This window comes from Chelon labrosus (genome assembly GCF_963514085.1).
Source record: "Chelon labrosus genome assembly, chromosome: 7".
In the NCBI taxonomy this organism is placed as follows: Eukaryota; Metazoa; Chordata; class Actinopteri; order Mugiliformes; family Mugilidae; genus Chelon; species Chelon labrosus.
In genome coordinates this window covers 27,765,838-27,787,395 of record NC_140343.1, presented here as the reverse complement: position 1 = coordinate 27,787,395, position 21,558 = coordinate 27,765,838, and the positions used below count along the sequence as shown (strand labels likewise).

General features: G+C 43.1%; 1 protein-coding gene across 3 annotated transcripts in view; it reads right to left on the bottom strand.

Annotated features, from left to right (window-relative positions):
* insrb (insulin receptor b) overlaps positions 1-21,558 on the bottom strand; it is a 79,036-nt gene that overhangs the window by 8,625 nt on the left and 48,853 nt on the right. Inside the window, exons 3-22 of one of the 3 annotated variants that reach the window (XM_084548952.1) lie at positions 16,524-16,732; positions 16,289-16,422; positions 10,323-10,462; positions 10,030-10,174; positions 9,730-9,944; positions 8,993-9,119; positions 8,485-8,735; positions 7,631-7,798; positions 7,336-7,534; positions 5,686-5,824; positions 5,261-5,426; positions 4,963-5,111; positions 2,987-3,143; positions 2,719-2,815; positions 2,430-2,497; positions 2,094-2,323; positions 1,229-1,339; positions 544-706; positions 301-430; positions 76-210 (exon numbers count right to left, since the gene is read on the bottom strand). In XM_084548952.1, coding sequence (XP_084405078.1) covers positions 76-210; positions 301-430; positions 544-706; positions 1,229-1,339; positions 2,094-2,323; positions 2,430-2,497; positions 2,719-2,815; positions 2,987-3,143; positions 4,963-5,111; positions 5,261-5,426; positions 5,686-5,824; positions 7,336-7,534; positions 7,631-7,798; positions 8,485-8,735; positions 8,993-9,119; positions 9,730-9,944; positions 10,030-10,174; positions 10,323-10,462; positions 16,289-16,422; positions 16,524-16,732 — 3,133 coding nt within the window. The remainder of the gene's footprint in view (positions 1-75; positions 211-300; positions 431-543; positions 707-1,228; positions 1,340-2,093; positions 2,324-2,429; positions 2,498-2,718; positions 2,816-2,986; positions 3,144-4,962; positions 5,112-5,260; positions 5,427-5,685; positions 5,825-7,335; positions 7,535-7,630; positions 7,799-8,484; positions 8,736-8,992; positions 9,120-9,729; positions 9,945-10,029; positions 10,175-10,322; positions 10,463-16,288; positions 16,423-16,523; positions 16,733-21,558) is intronic. The other 2 variants (XM_084548954.1, XM_084548953.1) reach the window with 2 other exon arrangements.

Here is a 21,558-nt window from a genome sequence, read left to right as displayed (position 1 = left end):
AAAGCCAAGATATGGTGTCACACTGTACTGAGAAATTCATGTTAAAGAATAAATTAGGAGCCAATATTTCCTCACATCCTCTCAGGGCAGTTATCAGGCCGGTCCAGGTAGCCTCCGTCCATGACGAACTTCAGAACCTGCTCGTTGGATAAGCCCTGGTAAGGCTGCTCTGCTAGCGTGCTGATCTCCCACAGCACGACGCCAAAAGACCTGCAGACAAACACCAGCAAATGTCATCACATGCTCTAGGAATGTAGTGAGGATTATAAAGAGTGCACAGCTCCTGTAAGTGTGACTTACCAGCAGTCAGAGTGGGCAGTGAAGACTCCGTCCTTCAGGGACTCTGGAGCCATCCACCTGACAGGAAGCAGGCCTTTCCCTCCTTTACGGTAGTAGTCAGTTTCGTAGATGTCTCGTGTCATACCAAAGTCTGTGAGGAAAGATTTTAAAATTTGTTCACGTCAATAAATACCCTCCTGTTAAAGCCCAAACACATAACTAAGAGGACTAAATTGCAGCATGAACAAACAGAGGCTCTGGTACCTCCAATCTTGACCGTGAAGTCTTCTGCCACCATACAGTTTCTGGCTGCCAGGTCTCTGTGAACAAACTTCTTGGCATTGAGGTAGGCCATGCCGTCAGCAATTTCGGCAGCCATCTGGAGCATGTCCTTCAGAGTAGGTGGTGGACAGCCTGATGGATTGTTCTACAAAACACACAAAGACAAGTTTAGCTGTAATCATTACCAATTAGTGAGCGTCTGTGGACCGAGCTCGTGAGACAGATCTCTCTATTGGGTGTTCGGCTTCGCAAACCAGCACCCGTGAAGAGAAACAGACGAAAGTAAATTAAACTAAGGTTCAAAGGCCACGTAGAAGGCTTTTCTTGTTTTACATTCACATACACAACCTCATGATCAACTAGAATAAACAAACTGTAGACCAACTCACAAGCATGATTCAAGACAGACGAACTCAGTGCCCAGCTTCCTCTTTTGATTAAACAAACTACTGCCACCTGCTGGTGTGAAGAGTTCTATCTTTTCAAGCAGGTGCAGAATGGACACTGTCCCTCAGCTATACTTTTTGCAGTGTACAGTGTATAAATTTTTTTGGTCCATACACAGGCGACGTGAGGCAAAGTCACAGTTGGCCTCTGTTGCCAGTAGTTCTTTGATGTCGGTTAGGTGCGCCCATATCTTAGGTTGTATATACGAAACTAAGCATACCTCAGAGTCCGGCCTGAGACTCCTCAGGTAGCTCTTCAGGTCACCGTGGGTCATCAGCTCCATCACAACCAGTGTAGGCTGACCTTTGGACACAACACCTAAAAGTCGTACCTGCAAACAAGCAAATATACATGCGGTCATAAACATGCACCATATGTCTATATACATTTTGTTCAAATGAAAACTCACATTGATTGCAAAGAATTTCTTAAGAATTTCTTAAATTGGAAGTTATAGTTATTTGAAACCAGGGAATTATTAAGAAGGACTTCTGATCGTAAACAGGAAATATCAGAGTGTAAATACTTACATAATTCACTGAATATACAGCTGACAATGCTGCTGCATCTTATTCACAAGTCTAGATTCCTTTAAGGTGAATTAAGTATGAATGCCTTTTAATAATTAACTTCAGGGTGGCTGAGAGAAAGTGGTATGGCTGTTTACCAGGCAGCAAAGTTACCACATTAATAAGTCATTGCTACTGTGTACTCTCTCTTCATCACAAGGTAAATAATAAAATTCTCTCCTTTCCCTCGGCATTCTCTCAACATGGTTTTTACAGCTGACAGGCCAACATATGGCAGCTTAATTGGTGCTTAGTAAGCTGTGTAATAAAACAGTAATGGCAGGCACAATTGCTTACCAAGTGTGAACATTTGTTTTTGGAGTCAAACTGTGTGTCAATATGGACACGTCAACACAACAAGCCAGTCATTATTCAGTGAGTCATACATGTTCATGCTGGTTTCGGCAAGACGATGGAAAGCCATAATAATATAATGTAATTCACACATGCACAGAAAGCTGCTCCTTTAAGTTAGCAGAGACTGTGTGCAGAAGCGGTTTTAAAGGATTTTCATACCACGTGGTGACAGCTGAAAGCCTTCATGACGGAGGCCTCGTTGAGGAACTCGATCCTCTCTCGCAGGCTGGCCGATTCGTTGACGGTCTTGACGGCGACGCGCGTGTCCGGGTCTCCTTTGACTATGTCTTTGGCGATTCCCTCGTACACCATGCCGAAGGAGCCCTGACCCAGCTCTCTGAGCAGCGTGATCTTGTCACGTGGCACCTCCCACTCATCAGGAACGTACACTACACAAAACGGACACATCACTTTTACAGAGTGAACCATTCACAATTAACAGTTACATCACACTGACACCATCTAAGAGATTCCTGTTTTATGCCGTTCTCTTACTGTCGTTGGCGCTGAAGTACTCAGGGTTTGGTGAGGTGATGAGATCTCCGAGCGGGCCTTCTGTTTGCCTGGAACATAACCACAATACGCATCTGAGAAGCTGCAAATTGTGTGATGTGATGTGAACTTTCTCTAGCACCCCTGACCTGTTTCTTTAGTTTGTCCTGTCACGTTCTCCTCACAGTACTCAAACTCAAAACCCTCCACTTCAAATCTAATTACTGGTTTACTAACTTAAAAAACAAGCACCATACCCTGACTTTTATGTGCATTTTGAAAATTCTCTCACCTCTTCTTGAGGACAAAGAAGACTCCACCTCCCACAAAGAGCAGCAGGATGAAGCAGATGACTGGGCCAATCACAATCCAAACCAAACCTGCATCAGCTGCAATTTGAAAAAGAAAAAAGAAAAGAAAAAGGGAATTACTTTTTAGATCAGTCCCGTTCTAAGCGGCATCGTTATCAATGATCATGTAAGCAGTTTCCCAATCTAAATTATTAACGATCCTTGTACATGAGAGTTCAGTTAAGTGAGACAAGCAGCCTGGGGCCTTACAGTTGGGCATGTAGAAGTAAATGGTTTCTGTAAAGGAGCCATTTCCTGCCAGGGAGGTGGCCCGGACCCTCACGCTGTAGTTTCCAGGCTGCAACAGAGAAAGCTTTGTGCCACCTGACTTGAGGTAAGCTGGCCGTGACACACAAACTGTGTGGTCCTGGACAAAACATAAAAAGAAAAAATAAATAAATCACATCAGCCCAAAGAAGAGTAAATGACACACACAAGAGACAGAGCTTCATTATAAAACTGTGACCTTTTAAGTATGAAGAGTAAAGTTGTAGAGAGGACTTTAATTCTTGATTGTAATTCATTAGTGTTGGGAAATCTGTACATTTAAAGTGGTAGACTGTGAATCGGGACAATGTCCAATGGTAACTCCATGAACCTGACTCACTCCACTACAGGTATTCACTGTGCAGCGCACCACCAGTGTGCAATGTTTGACTTAAACAAAAATAATATTTAAACAGTTACGGGTGAGTAAAATGTACAAACATTATGTTGATAATTCTGGTAACAATGCGACAACACCACTAACATGAAAATGTGTACAAATGCCCATACAGTGAAATTAATATCAATGAATCTGCTATCCAGGTGCATGCTGGGAGGTGCTCACCAACCTCAGAACCATATAAGATCACACTCATCCAAACTTTTCAGGTTATAAGTTTCAGTCCTGTAATAATTTGGATCTAAAATATAAAATGCCAGCTTTATAAAAAGCTAAAGTCTGACTCAAGACTAATTTCTGAATGTTGAGATTACAAGATATCCACGTAATAAAGAGGTGCACTGTAAAGCCTCCTCCAAAACCTGTCACTTGTCACTCATCAGTTTGTAGCTGACAGCCCACCTCAATTCTGGGCACTGGTTGCCATGGTAACCCTCCTGTTTTAATCTCACCTCAGGTGTTTCTGAGCTAAACAAGCAGAGCACAATGTCCTACAATAGATGGATCAAACTCTTTGTGCTGCCCCAGCGGGGACAACAGCTACATCGGGGATCACCTGACCCTCTGAGCCCGCTATAGGCATGATGAATATTAACATTAATGCAGTTCTCTGAACTGCATTAATGTTCCATGGTCTATTATTACCACATCACTGCTAGTCTCTTCCTTCCTTTGTATGTGCCTTTCTTGGTTTGTCAGTGCACTTTCTAAATACCTTCACTTTGTCTTTATTTACATAAAGAATACATGAGACGTTAAATTATGACATGACCGTTGAGTTTTCCTGCCACAGCGCAACAAACCGAATAGTTCATTTAAACCCGTGACGTGACCCAAATGTCCTTATAAATAAATCCAGACTGGTTTGTTTGGGCTGCAGGGTGTGTTTTCAGTGCGTTGGAGATGTCGTCGGAGATGCGAGTCCGTCCCTGCCACTGCATTCTACTCTTCCTCCCTGCCTGTGTCACTATGGTAACAGAGCTCTTACTGGCTCCTAGGGTCAGGCAGTGCAGCAATGAATAAGCAATGAGGGATGAATTCACACATTTACAGCAAGTAAACAACAACAGCGCTTAAACACACACCGTCACAGACAAGCACTTGTGCACGCAAACACTATGAAATTTTAATATGCAAACAGCAGAAAACGTCAACACACGCACAGAGGTAGCAATGGGAGGTTGTAAACAAATACTTTCTTTACTCTTCTCGCTGTATGAGAAACAGACAGACATCAGTGTATGCAGCAAACCTTTCTTTTCCTACCGGATCCAATCCGCAGAGTCTACCTAGATCACTCTCTCTCACTATTTCTCTCTCTGCATTGCAACCTTCATTGATGTTTTCCTTCTTCACCTGTCTTCAGCTCTGCCTTCCTACAGAGAATATCAAGATCCTTTCTGCTAGCTCTTTCTCCATCCTGCTGCATCCTCCTTTAGTTTTGGAAAAGTATCACAGTGCCGAATTCCTCTGACATTTTTCTTTATGATCTAAAACATTGTCAGCTATTGATACTGACCTCTGTGTCTCCAACCTTCCTGTAGAAGACCTCATACAGGATGATTAGGCCATTGGGAGAGTGAGGTGCATTCCACTTGATCAACACATAGGGAGGCTCGGCTGTCATTATCTCATGGGTCACAGCGCCTGGGATGTCATCTGCTTTGTCTGTTAGCCCCAGACAAAAAGAAAGAGAGTTCACACACGTGCATTTATTATTATTATTATTAACTGATTTTCCAAGCATTTTAGGTACAAATGTAACTGCAGGGTCTGAATTTGCTAATATTAAAAAGGAACTCTATATATATGCATACTTTTGTTCTTACCCTCAGGCATAGTCCGGGCGCTGACGTAAGTAGCCATGCTGCAGCGTTTGATGTCTGTCGGATGGTTGCAAGCCATTATCTCAATCTTATAACTGGTGAAGTGGTGCAGGTTGGAGATGACTGTTGACTCCTTTGAGAACACCTTTAGCTCCACCTGAGCAGAAAAGAAAACACAGACACCAATTTATAGTTACAGTCAAATGATATCGTATACAAACTATTCACTCTATGATGTTTAATGGAGCGCAGCATCTTCCCATGTCATTAGGAAATAGCATCAAATACCGGGGACAGTTTAATTTGGAGGAAATGTATGAATCTGGATTTAAATAAAAAAACACAATGGAAAACACAGCAATTAATCTGTGTGTGTATTTCTACAAATCTGTATTTCAAATATCAAAAAGTGAGACCTTGGATCCCTCTTGGTCCCCATCTCCATCGTCAGGGGTGGCTGTGGTGGAGCCGAAGTGCAGACCGGGGATTGATTTAAGGGAGAAAGGGGGTTGGGTGGCGTTGGCAACTCCGACTGAGCGTCGCCGACGAGATGGTCTGGAGAAAAACAGCGACAGGTTACCAAGACAGATAGCAAAATGTAAGGAGGGTTTAAACAGACTCTGCAGGGTGTCCTCAAAAATTACATAAATAATTCAGAGACCAATAGATCAGCAGGCTTGGGAAGTTTGTGTTTGCAGCAAAGTGTGATGAAGATTAGCCGATTAGAAAGTATTTGATGTGCATTAAACTCTTGCAGATGACAGATGGAGCAGTTGTGTAGATGAAGTCACTGAGGGCCTCTGCTCATGCTAACCTGCAGTGTGTAGTAAGTGTATGACATTTATCCACTAATACCACCTAATGCCCTGCTGGAAGAGATACCACCTTTTACCACTGGGTGGTGCCAATGAGCAAAGTTCATTTCACCCTCAATGGTAATGAGTGTAAGCCAAAAACAAAGGGCATGACCCCTGTGTAAGGACAATTCACGGAGTATGAAAAGGGAAAATTTAAAAAAATATATAAATAAGTAAATAAAATAAAAAAATCTTCCTTTTTTTCATAAATTATTATCATACAGTGTCCTTGAACGGTGGTACAGTGCCGTCTCTCCAACGCTGTACTGGGAAGTGCAAGACATACATAAAATAAGAAAGCATAAGGAGCACTATGTGTACTGCGGTGTATGGAGCTGACCTTGGGCGATTCAGCAGCATGGGTTCAAAATGGAGCTGAGGTTTCTGTGTGTGTGCAATGGCAATCTGCATGACTGCACCCCTGACTGGCATGAATGATAATGGGTACAGTAATCACACCCCTAAGTAGGAAGGCACTGTGGGTGTTTGTGCGTGTCAGGGGAGAAGGCAGGGGCATCAGAGCCCAGACACAAAGCACCTTCCATCCTGAGCCTCCCCCACATTGGTGCCGAGTACAAAAACAACAGTCTAGACAAACCACACACACGGAAGGAGGAGACAGCGTGGGCACAGAGACAATTTGAGATAGTTTGACTGGATTGAGGGGTCACAACCGAACTTGACAAATCCAGCTTTTTTTTTTTAAATAAGCATAAATTAATTTAATCTGTGGTTCACTTCTGAGCAACCTTAAAGAAGCTTAAATGGTGTATATTGAACAAGGAGATTCATAATATATAAACAACATCATCCTGTTTTAGTATGCGTGAAACATGAATAATTAGATTTATTTTATGGCCATGTAGAGGGACATGCTTTTTGGGATCTTTGTGAGACCATGCTCTAAAAAAAAAAAAAAAAGAAAAGTTTAAAAAATTTTCTGGTGACTATGCTGATTTGTTAATGCTCAATTAAATCATCTGTCTTGTCAAGTGAGCACAGGTTGTAGTCCGACTTTCTTCAAGACGTTTTGGGGACAATCAGAGTGATTTGAACACATCACAGTTCCAATAATTAAATGATGGACCAAAATTGTATAAGAATGTGTTGCCGTTGTCCTAAAACTTTCAAAACAAGTGTGTGTCTAACCAGTTTGTAAACGTATGCTCAGCTGAAGCTGTGCAGTTTAATTACAAACCAGGAAGTTACCTGATCCTGAAGACTTCGTTGTGAAGGTAGTTCTCAAACGTCTTGCGGTACTCGATCTCTTCCTGCTCCTTCTTTAGCTGGCTGTCTGTCTTGGGGCAGGCACAGCACCTGCCCCCAGAGGTGGGCTCATCTGTGTGGTTCCACTTCTGCTCGTCCTCGCTGTCCAGGTGGGTCGGGGTACGAGACGGCAGCTTCATTCCTGGTCAGGAGAAACCGGGGAGAGGGCAAAGTCAGACAAGCAAAAGCAGCTGATTTGTTGTGAAAAAATTCCTCTGGGTGGCCTGTAGACACAGACCTTGTAAGCAGTAGTCGAACTTGTAGAGGTCGCTGTCCTCGGGCTGCTTACGGCAGATGACCCGGTAGTGGGTGATGTTGCCATTGGGACTGGTGGGAGGCTTCCACTTCAGGATGATCTGAGAGGAGGAGTTGGAGGAGGAGATGGGGTCCAGAGGCACAGAGGGCTCTGAAGGGGACGGAAGAAGACAGTGAGACAAAAATTTGTGTTCAGAATAACTTCAGTCCTACGGGAAAACAAATAAACATAGTCTCAATCATTTGAATGAGAGCAGTCTGGCCATGCAGCTTAAGACACAGAAGTCTTCTAGAAAAAACAGCAGTGGCTAATCTGGAAAGAAAAAGTTGAACCTGGATCTGTCATTGAGTAAGAACAATCATAATCAACAAAACAACATTTAGAGAAGTCAAACATGATTTACTGTTAAATAAACCACATGTGTGACCTAAGGTTTTACTCTTATGCTTATTGACAAGAAACATGGCAATACAGGAGAGGAAGGAGACTGCTACCAAGCAAACATAAACACAAACAATGCAGGGTTAAATCATGCAAAAAAATGATGCAAATGATTTATGAGGCAGGAAATGTATTCAGCACATTTGTTATGCCTCAAGTAACTCCCCATGTGCTTGTAAGGAACCCTAAACATGACTGTGTTTACAAGACAACACACCAGGGCACCTTTAATGCAAGTCCGTCAAAAGACCAAAAACTGTGATTCTGTCTGTAATTACTTCATCATCCAGTTAAAAAAAGTCTGATATTCTCTTAAATAATTCAGTCTCCATTTAATTCAAAGTCCCAGTGCAAAAAACATTTTCCCAATGTGTGTCTATTGTACGTTAACTCACTGGAGGCATTGGTGCGGACATAGATGATCTCGCTCTTGGCTCCGTGAACCTGGTGCTCGTCAGATGAAGACAGCTGGGTTTTGACCATGATGGCATACTGAGTCCAGGGCTTCAGCGGTCGGATCAGGTGCCCCGGATCCTCTGCCTTCTTGCCATCGGTGGAACGAGACGGTGGATCAACATCAGCGATCACCCAGCTGTTAGAGCCGCAGGCGTCCTGTCCGTCAAACTCTGTCACATTCTTATATGGCCTGGAGCAATTGGAAAGAAACAGATCGGGGATAAATATTTAGCATGGCGAGACAAGTGATGATCATGAGGATGAAAAGCCCTCGGAACAGACACGAGTGTGTTATGAATGTCTTCCTATGGTTTGTTTGGGTAATCTATCCTGGTTTTGATGTTAACCAGGTTCTCAGAGCTTGAAACACAAACCCTTCAATATGCTTTTCAAGGAGGTTAGTAGGCAGCAGTGATGCTATATGAAAAAAAATGAAGATTTACTTACGCTTCTTTGTAAAGAACCATAAATCCCAGCAGATCTCTGAAGTCTAACGGCCAAAATGGCTCCCACTTCAGCATGATCATAGTGGACGTTGTCTTGATCACGGTGAAATTCAGTATCTTTGTCTCACCTAAGGGATAAAACAGATGACACTCAGCACAGCCCTGTGGCAAAAAGCTCACATGTCCTGGATGTCAATATTAATTCCAGTGTGACAGTTGCATTTAAAATATATATATATGTGGTATAGATGGACTACATTAAAGGACCAGTGTGTAGGATTTAAGGGGCTCTACCAGCAGAAATCGATTGTAGCATTCATAATATTTTCATTAGAGTATCATCATCATAAATATGAATTGTTGTGTTTTTGTTAGCTTAAAATGAGACCTTATATCAATATAGGGAGTGCGTCCTCTTCCACAGAGCCCACCATGATTCTACATTACAACCCAGAAAGGAGAAATCACACACTGAGCCCAGAGAGGACTTTTCAGATGACTGCAATTCGCAACTTCAACACCAGATGCAACTATACCCAGTACACTGGCCCTTTAAAATAACTAAAACAAAAACCAACAAACCAGTTAACTGTTTAACATGTGAAATGTGGACAAAATAATAAAATAACTTCATCAAAAAGTGTCTTGTTAGACTCTAGTGGAAATAACTAAATTAAACAAAAATAAGTAAATTAAATAAATGTCAGGATCTCCAGCATGGTATTCTGGTTTTCTTACAAGAGGCTTGGTCCCCGTTGTTGCGGACAGCAATGTCGTTCTTTTGGTTGCGCTCCTTGGCTCCTGTTACCTCCTCCATCTTTCGGATCTCAGACATGCAAAGTTTAGAATTGTAGTGGAAGAACGTACGACCATGCTGGATCGTCAGGTTGTGCTTTGACCAATCCCACAGTTGACGTAGGTTCTGGTTGTCCAGCGCGTAGAAAGCATAACTTCTAAGAGGGACGGAGCAATAAAGATAAATTAATATTTTATTAGTAAGGAGGAGAGGAGAGGAGAGGAGAGGAGAGGAGGACTTACTCCGCCTCAAGATGCTCCCCTCTGATCATGCGCAGTTTTCGTAGGAAGGAGAGGGAGACCAGTGCGTAAGCTCTGCGAACAGTCAGGTAGCCTGTGATCTCCTCAATCTGGCCCAAACTAGCCTCCAACTCAGCTGCTATATTATCTGCAAGGAGAAAGACAGCTGGTCATTGCAACAATCTGATAAAGAGGGAAACACAGACAACTAAATGATGGAGGACGATTGGAAACAGAAGCAGATAACTGGAGTGCCTTGAAGAGGACAGGAAGAGATGATGTGTAGTAGTACTCACTCCCTCCACGAATCTTGATGATCATGTTGCCTTGAAGAACGGTGCACCCTCTCAATGCCTGGGCAGAAGTTACCGAGTCGATTGTCTTATCTCCCACACACAGTTTTGGACACAGGCCTGAACACGGTGTACACGTCAACCTACACAGAGACATTAGATCAACATCAGTTGTGTCTCAGCGTTAATAAGCACTAAAGATGTGTCAGTTATTTCTAACATGTGAAGCCAAGAGTCTCCCAGAGACATATTTGCAGAGCTATTCATTCAGTTAAAAGCACACAAACTGGTTACTGAGAAAAGAAAACAAAAAAATACCACAAATGCTTCTGCGTGTGGTTATCAGGAATGGAACGGAGCAGGACTGAATGGTATGAGGCAGGAATGCTAAGTGATGCACGGCTGTGGCGTGGGCTGGAACCACGGTATGACATGCATGACATGTATGACATGGCGACTTCAAACAACAAGGCTGAATGTGTTTGGTGGAATTTAACAGATATACATTTCTTCTGTGACCTATTCTTATTGTTTACACAGTCAGTTATCAGGGTTTATATTTGAGTTTGTGATGCATTCGTTCTTATCTTTTTAATAAAAGTTGTTGAATGACTTGTCTTAAAACAACAGACCTTCAAGGCGACAAAAAAAACAATAAAAAATACAAGGTTTCGCAAAAAGACAATTTCAAATATCAAAAAGTCCCAATCTACACAATAAATCCACTTTCTACAGAATCCAAAGATTGTACAACTCATTTCACATTCATTGTACTCCTTGTTTATTATAAACAGAGGGGGGTAGAGGGCAGCTTCCCCATCCTGTGCTTCAATAACTTCTGCCGCACACGTAACTCGCATTCACGCACGAATGCCCACACCGATGACAATCCTAGACAACAGGAACAACATGACTGAAACACCAGCTGCAGTTCCCAACAGGCATTCCTCTGTTTCTTTCTCTAAGCCCTGTGAGTGACGTCCTCTGCCTGCAAACATGTGCTTTAGCACGTAATCCCATACACGCATACACCGTGCAATGAGGCCTTGATAGCTCTTCTCAGGAAATTCATTCACAAAAGGGAAGCATTGTGTGGCGAGCAGTCGCCACAAAGAGAACGGTCCTGACTCTTCATTCACAAATGAGCACTTTGTTTCCAGACAAAATATAATTACTCTTTTAATTTTACTCCCAGCCTCGACATCCTCAACAGCTACTGTCTGCGTTACACATACACATGTATTAAGGCTAGTCAGAAAGAGATCCTCAACACAGTATGCAGCAGTTCCAAATGCACAATCCACAAATCAGATTTTATTCTATATGACAGTGGATCATATAAAATAGATTTGAGAGCATCCCAATTAAGGAAATTAAAAATTGACAATGACATCAAACAGGGGCCTTTTTAAAGCAGCCCGTTTGCCAGGGGACCGGCTAACAAAGGATGCTGTTGTTCACTGCAGGGATCATGAATTGCTATTTGTAAGCTCAATTGTTTAATTCTGTGTTTATGCAGCTCTTATCATAATCCCCCTCTCTTGCTTTCCCCTCCCAACAGCCAGGCCGCGCTAAAGACACCACAGTGACATGAAACACTCCCAGGAGTGCTGTTTCAGTCTTTGTCTGGCTTTTCCCCATCCACACTGACACATCCAAACGACTTATTACACACCTGGCGCCTCCCAGTTTCCATCTTATCAAGCACTTGTTCATTTCCATCAATCAGTAGCCAAATCATTGTTTCCCCTCTTTGACTTCTGAGTGAATGGAAACTGTAACCAACTCCCTAAAACGACAGCAGCTACTATGAAAAACTCTCTAACAGATGGAAAGTCATATATTCAGCTTCTCAGAAGTAACGCTCCAGTTACAGTGTAAAAAGAGAGAATGTTTTGGGCCGTTGTACTGCAAAACACAGACACACAGGCAGACAGGCTGGGTCCAACGGCAGCTCTTAAAGGGACAGTGTTTATCCGCCCGGCTGAACTCTGTGACTCGGGCTCAGGGGTCTGCTAGAACCATTTGAAACAGCGGCCGCAGCTGACACTCTGGTTTGGTTTTGGCCCAGGCCTGGCAGAACCAGACCATGTGTACGCCAACACACACACACAGCTGTACAACTGTCCTGTCCCAGCGGCTAGGAAAGATGAGCAAACACTTTTCATACAGTTAGTGATGGCCTGATGGGGAAGACACTGAGGAGACATATTTCAATTAACCATATGCAAAAACATGTTTATTCTAAAAGTGTTCCCTGACTCACAAGCCACAATTAAGATTCAATCTTACTGGGACATCTGGTTCCTCGGAATATTACAGCTAATTTTCTTAATAGTGAAAGATAGCAATACATCATAGAAAAACCATGACGCAAACATGTGGGTCTCCATGTCAATGGTCTGAGTGTGTACGTATTTCTATACTGCGTGTTGACTGGGCGTGTGTGTGTGTGTGTCTGGGTGTAGCTTCTGCCAGACTAAGCCACTGTGATGACGCTTGTTCTTGCTATGACCAAAACACAGCAGCAAAACACACACAGAGGGCGTGATGTTGCAACAGGATTACGCTGTGTGAGTAGTGTGCACACATACAGCGCCGTGCAAAAGTTTAAGCACTTTAGATGTTTAGCGTCTTGGGAGGCGTCTAATGCCAGTCCCAGATTCACTGTGATAACGAGCCCAAACATAGAGCCAGAGACATAAAGAGGGATCTTAAGCAATAAGGACAAGAGGGAGTCCTGCAACCTAAATACTGTACCTGGACGAAGCAGAGCCGCTTAATAGGCGGTTTAGATTTCTGCGTCAAATTGATGCAGCGCTTCAGAGATACAAACATTTGTATGACTCATTGCACCGGCATAGGCTACATGTGTAGGTTACGCCGTCTAGTCCCGCAGTACTCTAAATGAGCCTTAAGATACACCTAACGGCCATCAAACAACTAGCCCATGGCTGACTTGGATGTAGCAGACGGATGCATTGTGCATCTTAGTAAAAGGAAATCAAATCCACACCAGTAGGTGGCAGCTATGTGTATTTACCATTCAAGAACGGAAGGATTAGCTGGGAGGCTAGGAAAGAGTGACACGCCATCATACAAAGGGGGCCCCTTTCTGATTTACACTGTTCAGTTGGTCTACTGCTTTTTCATTCCTGAAATAATGTCGTTTTGAAAATATTTGTGCATTTGAATGTTCAGATGAGATCAAGCAAAACTTCTGCGGGCCCTTTGAAGGCCGTGGTTTTGTTTACTTCTGTTCCGTTTCTCTTCTCATGCACTGGTTCTCTAACTATTCATGACATTAGTCCTGCACATCACACGCATGCACAATAACAGACAGAAATAAAGGATGCCATTCTGCCTTGTGCTGCAGGGTGTGTGACTGCGATTTAAAGCAATGTTCTTTTCTGTCTAAGCACCTGATAATCCCTGCAGGCATGCACCAACCAAGGGAAAGTCAGTTTCCGTCATATCTTCAGAAGATACATTTGTGTTAAAGTCACGTTGGGTTAAAACGACCTGACCCCTTGCTACAGTGCTAGATGCACTAAAGGTCCTGCACATGTGTATATATCTGTATTTCTATGTGGCCTGCACCTGGAAAAACTAACCTGACAGAACACTCCACTGGGAAGGAACATAGCCACAAACATGTCCTGCACGCACAAACACCAATATACAAGCAAACAAACACATGCTAAGCTAGTGACAAACAAACACCATCAATCACCCAGCCACTTGTGGCTTCAAGCGATTCAGAGTTCAAGCAAACAACCTGCTCTCATGAGAAATACACTCTTTGTGCTTCTTTTTCTCTCACTCTCCACCTTTCTTCATTCTTAACGACTCTTCCTTTTCATCCATATTGCAGTACACTTTATATTATTCATCATGAAGACAAACCTAACTCTGATAGCTGACCTGTCAGGAGAGAAGTATTTCATCCTTCAACTGGAAACTGTCATCCTCCGCCGTCGGAAACCTGATGTGTGTTTTTTTTTATTTTTTATAGCAAGTTTCAAAACACACACTTGGCCTTAAAACAAATAAATGTCCTCCCATTTAGCAAAAGCTACTCAAGACTAAATGAGTAAGCCAGTTATGTCCCTCTATCCCCTTCTACTACAAGTAAGAAGCTAAATAGGATCGTGCCCCCGCTTGTTGCAGACAAAGCAGTGAGCTAAATAGGACCAGGTGAGGTCTAGACAGGTGGCTTTTATATTCAAGGGACTTGGATGACACTTTCATCCAATTATTATTGAGTTTACAATAAGGACAAATGACTCTTACAGGGATTTGAACTTTCAGCTGTGTAATACACCATCTATCTTCAACATGTTTAAGACTCTAACTGCCATTAATACATCCACCTTATATCAGCAGTTCTTATTACTGATTAATACATGAAATTATCTCATGTGAACCACTCAACCGGACTAAGTAAACAGGTCCCAGACAGACTTTCAGGTTGCGGCTGAATAATCCTTTCAGTGGGAAAATAATTGGCTATTGGGAGCACTAAAAAAAAAAAAAAAAAACAGTCCCATTATTTCACTCCAGTGCACCCTTGTACACTTGTTTCCAAAATAATCAACACTCAGTGATTAGAAATGTGGCTCCATGCTGATACCTGTTTTTCTTGTTTAAAATGTAGTTTAGGTAAATTAAACACACACATATAACCGGCAAGCTGAAATGTACACTTTAGTCAGATGTATGTATCTATGACAGATGTATGTTTAGCTCGTTTCTCTTGCTGTTCTCTTCTCTTTTTTTCTATCTTTACCTGGCTGGCCTTAGGCAGATGTGTCCCTCCATATGAGCTGGGTTCTGCTCAAGGTTTCTGTCTGTTAAAATGGAGTTTTTTTTCTTGCCACCGTCACCTTCAGGGTTGCTCTGGGGGTTTCAGGCCGGATGTTGTAAAGCGTCTTATATTATTGACAATATATAAATAAATTGAATTGAATTGAAACTGAACTGAAATGGTTACCATGGTTACCAATACCAATGAGAATACAATGAACTATTACTGATGACTGCAAATCAAGCTTATTAACCTTAAGCTCATCTAGTGCAGGATGAGGAGAGCACACCTTCCTCCTCCCATCCTCACCACTTTCTGTAGATGCATATTGACCAGTTGCATCTCATTCGGAGAGAGTGGTAAGGACAGCAGAAGAGGACACTGATGCCTCACTGCCGCCCATCCAGGACATCACGCCAAAATGCCGCCTGGTCCAGACTCCTGAACTCCCCCCTCTGCCTCATTGTCCCCACCCACCGGCATAACCATTCACTCCCTCTGTGGACTGTGATGTATATACAAAGGTACAAAACATAACGGTGTGCAGAATAACTATGCCTTACTAAATTATACATACATTCTTACATATTTTTATCTACACATATTTTAGAAAATCATCTTATTATATTATTGTTTTTTTTGTGTGTTTTGGTAACTGTGTGTATTACTGTTGTGAGTCAGTGCAACAAAATGTCATTCTAATGTGCACTGTTGGTGCATAGCTTGAATGACAAATAAAAGTCTATCTCTCCATCTCTTGAATATAAATGAAGCAAGTCGTAGCTAGCCAACAACAACATCAGCTGCTATTTTATGGTCTTTGTCCTCTACAGTGGCATTTATGATCAATAACAGATGATATGACGGACACTAAAACATTTATCAGAATGTCTTTCAAATCTCAAAGTGGAATACTGGAAATAATCATAGTGACTGCCTATAGATGCTACACCGCTGCTTCTTTACTTAAGAGAGATTTTCCATTGGAGAAAAAAACTAAACAAACTTGTCTTTGTGTTTGATTGACCTCCTAGTGCCATCATCTGTTACGTACAAATGTGCGTTCAGTGACCACACTGCACATCATTACGTGTGTGATCATGTGATGACGGCCACCGTGAACGAAAAAGCGCTGTCAGCGGTATGTGTGAGGCAGACGTACGTAGTGGAATTTATAGTGCTGTATCCAGAAGGACACTCCTGAATACAGGCCCCGTTGTGGATGACGTATTCGTAGCAGCCTGCCTCTCGGTCCTGGTTCTGTTTCTTGGCCTGCTTACACTGGTTGTGGAGTTCCTGGATTCAAAAACAAGGACAACACATTCAAAGTGATTACACTGGTGTTGTGAGTCAAAATGAAACCAATATTTGAGCTCAACGTTTAGATTATTACCAACCTGGCAGAAAGAGAAATTGACGCAGCGCCAGCCCCTGAAGACATAATACCCAGGAGGACATTTCTCCACGCAGGTGTTCCCATGCTGGAGGTTCCTGCAGGCCACACAGCTACTGGCATTACCTGGCTCAGAACAGCCACCCAGGCACTGGTCATGGCAGCACTGGCCCTGGAGGCTACACGCGCCATGCTTACACTTGTCCAAGCACACTGAGGAGAAGCAGAAGAGAAAAGAGGGAAGGATGCGGTTAAAATTTGGTCATACATGTGGACTTGTTTTAAAGATGAAGACTTCTTAGGTGACATCTGTAGTGGAAGGGTTGTGGGACTCATCCAAAAACACAGACACCCTGCAGAGCAACATAATCATAAAGAGCACCAGACTGGACGTAGACAGGGATATTTCTTTCTGTCTAGCATTTAACAGCTCACAAAACATTACGACTGAAAGGGCCAGAGAGAGCAAAAAAGAAAAAAGAAAAAAGAAAAAAAAAGTGCGGTCAAAATGGCCGCCAAGCGGTGGTTTGTTCTGATCTGGAAGCAGCAAGGGAACCACATGCATATTTGGTGTTTATGTACACACATGAACGTGGCTGCATGAACTATAAACAGGTGTTCCCTGTGTTTAGCCTTATGGCTACTTGTTGTCTTCTTAGTGCTGTGGCTGCTTAAAGTGTTCCATGGGCATCAATAGGGAACACAATCCTGCAAAAACAGCACTGACCACTGAAGAAAAGGCCAAACCAAAATAAAAAATAAAGAAGTGAAGCAACAAGATTCTGGTTATGTGTTGAATGAATTGTCACTGTTGGTCTGAGCTGAACATTTAGTGACTAAACCAATACTAATCACTACTGAAGAACACAACCAATATGCAACTGGACTGCATAGATTACATCTATGAGAATGTGAGTGACCACGCAGGTGTAAAACCTGAAGATCCACATCGTCAGTCAGCAGCGCCATGGACACGACCTTAACGGCTGAACGACGTGTCACTGGCTCATGTCACGTTTCATTTGGCCTATTGGGAAACTGCATTTAGTGAAAGAGCCTGAATGTCAATTGTGATTGGATTAGCAGTCGTGTCTGACCTGTGCCCTGTAATGGTCTAATAAACTAGCTGTTATTGCCTTGTCTGTGAGCCAGCTGAGACTCATTAGATCCCACCTTATACCAGACACTGACCTTTTTATCATCTGCACACACTAGTTGTATGCAAACAGGATGGGGATATGGGGTTATTGGCTGATGAGTATTTACAGAGGACATTCACTTTTAGTTGAGAATCTAATTTGAGGTAGAGAAATTCAACAAGGTGCTGAAAGCTAAACTTAAGAAGAATAAAAGAAAATTTGCAATTTCCTAAAAAAAATATTTTTCTTATTGATAGTCTACTTGCACCTTCAGACAACAATTCAAGTTTACACAGTTAAACAAAGAAGAATCCAATTCAGTGTTCCACAGATCTAATCCTGCCATTTAATTTGAGAAAACATTTCGACCTCCAACCGAGTCTATGACTGTGTGTTAATCACCGTCTCTCACCATGTGTCTCACCATACTGTCAGCTTTGATATCATCTACTAAATGAACCAAAGAGTGTCCGGGCTAGAAGCCAGTAGGTCAAATAAGAAGCTAGAAACATTTTAGAGATATTTTATCCTGCTTTAGGTCACTTTTCGGATGACATGTGCTACATCAAATAAATAAAAACATAGCATTTAAATTCGATCCCATGATACTAGAGTTATATATTACAACTCTAATCAGAAAGGTTAATTATAATGAGGGGAAAGAGGATAATTCTGTTGAACAGCTGAAAAGTGCAATGGGGGCACTATTCGGCAGCCTTTGTGGGATGCCACCTCTGTGAGGACATCACATGATCTCTCACTGCCAAGGATACAGCTAGAAGCCCCCCTTCTGCATGTGAGGGCTGCCCATTGTGCTGCCTGAGTAAAAGCTGAGAGGACAGACAGGGCAGGGGGAGAGGAGGGGTGGGATAATGAGGTTAAGAGAAAGAACAATAACGATGGGGACAGGGGGTCAAAACCATGGCGAGGGAGAATGACTAATGCAGAAATAACATCATCTCCAACCTCTGGGGTGGTTCATGCAGGGGTCGCTTAAGTACGTGTTCTTTACTACGAACTGTAAACCCACCACTGCACACAATCGTCTCTGACCACAGAGGAAAAATGCACAGCTCTTCTCCCCCTCTCGTGTGCCTGCTGTGTGTGTGTGTGTGTGTGTGTAAATGCTGCGACCGCGGCATCACGTATCTGAGTAGGGAGGGCTGAGGCAGCTTCCCGATCCAGCTCCACGCTCAGATCCATGCCAGAGTGCCACTCCAGCCCCAGATCCACCCTCAGCTTCAGCCAATGTGTTTGCTGGCTGGGGGAGGCAGCCATTCAATGGCCTCTTCCATGTCGGGGAGGTGAGACACTCAGGGTTAACCCTGGCCTTGCTGGGGCAGACAGGGGGCAGACGCAGCTAAGGAGCCATGGAAGACCAATCTATTGCTGCTTTGGGGGTATTAGCATAAAACCGGAGCAAAGACGGAGATAGGTGGAGCCAGTTCATCAAATTTACATCAAATACGGAATCATGGAAAACCCTTGTTTACATATATTTTACAATTTTATATTTAGATATAGTTCCTGTTTCTATGTGACACGAGACAACAGTCAATAGAATAACACCACCACTGTGGCAGGATTATTCCATTATAGTCCACTGTACTTTTTGTATATATGCCAGTACTTCCATTTTATTTTATTATATATCTTTTATACCCTACACTTTTTACTCTTGATATTTTTGCTGCTCTTTTGTATGCTGTTGTAAACTGCAATTTCCCCATTGCGGTTTCCTTAATCTTACTCGTAATCCCCATTTCTGCTCACCGTAATGTCAGGCTACACAAGCTAGCTACTATGTCAAACATGCTCCAGTCAGCGCACTCATTCATTCATTCCCTCCTCCTTCTCCTCCACCTCCTCTTACTCCACTGTCCTCTTCTCTCTATCCCTCCTCTCCACCACAGCCTCACCCGGCCCTGCACCACTATCTATCGCTCTATCTGCCTGCCTGCCTGCCTGCCTGCCTGCCTGCCTGCCTGCCTTTCTAGGCCACTCCGCCCCTCCCACTTTCATTCATACAGCGCCTTGTTTTGTTTTCATGCTGGCTGGATGGGGGGGATGGAGGGAAGGCGGCATGGATAGAGGGATGATTTCACTCACACTTCAACAGCAAGAGGAGAATGAGGAGGAGGAGGAGGTGGAGGGAGCAGCATCCTGGAGAGGTTATCTCTCATCAACACACACATGCATGTAACCCTCACTGTGTCATTCAATAATTTGCTTGCCATTTGCCTATACACACACACGCACGTACACACACAGAGTTCCAGTAAGGGCTTTAAACGCAAAGCCTGATCAAAGGTGTGTTGTGTTTACCTTTCATTTGGCCGTGGCAGTAAAGAGCACTGCCTGCTCAGTCCCCGGGGAAGGAACATGGGAGAAGCTGGGCAGCCAATAGCGTGCAGCCACACACGGCACACACTTCCTGCTCTTAACACATAAAACCTCCCCTTTAATTGGTAGTGTTGTCTACAGGCAAAGTGCTGGGAACAATAACAAACACGTCTTTACCCCAGAGCCATTTACTCAGGAGGACACATGCACGCACATACTCATCCACCCTCGCACACACACACACACACACACACACACACACACACACACACACACAACACACACACATTTACTATATTTGGCCACGGTGGGAGTCCTGAGCTTCAAAAGCTTCGCTATAAATGCTCCGAGTGATCTGATGCAAGACATTTGCCCTGAGAGAGTCGAGGAGAGAGATGAGTGGGGGGGAGGGGGAAGAATGTAAACAAAAACACACTGATTGCCGGCAGGGGGAGTGGCACCTTCATCAGAAGTTTCAATATACGAACATGCAAGCACAGGCAGACGCGCATCTGCAGCGCACACACTAAGGCAAGCGTTTGTTTGTGTTCACCGTGACGGGCAAAAAGAAACGAACAGGAGGGAGGGCAGAGGGGAAAAAAAGGTTAGCTGAAGAAACAGACAGAGGGAAAGGATTCAGCTAGAGGGTAATTAAGTTCATGTCGTTTGTTAAAATCCACAAAGGATCAAATATCATTATGCTGTCATTTATTTGGGTGAACAGTTGGTGGTAAGAATGTGGTAAAAACTGAAAGCAAAAGGCCCACTTTTTTTTTTTTTTTTTTTTAATAACTGCTGCCAAATAAACAAGACTAACTTGATATAACTTACACAATTTCCCTACGTGCAGAGCACCAGAGCAGAGCTATAAAAACCTAAGACTAGTCAAGGCAAGACTGAGTGCAACATCATTGAAATAAGTTCTCGGGAACCGTTGAGGGTTTCCTTAGAAGCGGCTCTGTGTATCGCCACTAAAATAAATTAATACAGAGATAACAGTCAGGAATAACAAAGCACAGTATCACTACATCTCCTCCCATGCTATCAGCCCCATTTATATAATCCTGTGGATCTGTCACCAAGACAATGACGACCATGACTCTCTGCGGTGTCTCTTTACAGCGTGAGTGTGAGTCACACACTGAAGCCTGAATCCGAAACGGTAAATGTTTGGACAGGACTTTTACGTGTGTCTGTGGGCCAGTTTTGCATAGCGTCTCATCTCTGGGCAACACACAAAATCATCAGTCAGTAATGAAATTGGGTGGATTGCAATGCCAAGATGTTTACTGCTGTTTAATGTCACCGAGTCGCAATGGCTTTATTGGCCACATAGTACTCAGCAGGGGACGGGACACAGACGCACACAGGCAATAGCAAATGTCAAATTGTGCAATCAGAATTTGAAGACATTTTAATTGTTGTGTTTGAGTGAGAGACAGTTAAAACAGTCACTAAAATGTTATACACAAATGAATGGCAAAAAAAAAAACCTTCAAATACATTAAACCTAATACAAAAGTAACATTAAGGACAAGAGAGGAGGCTGTTTATGGT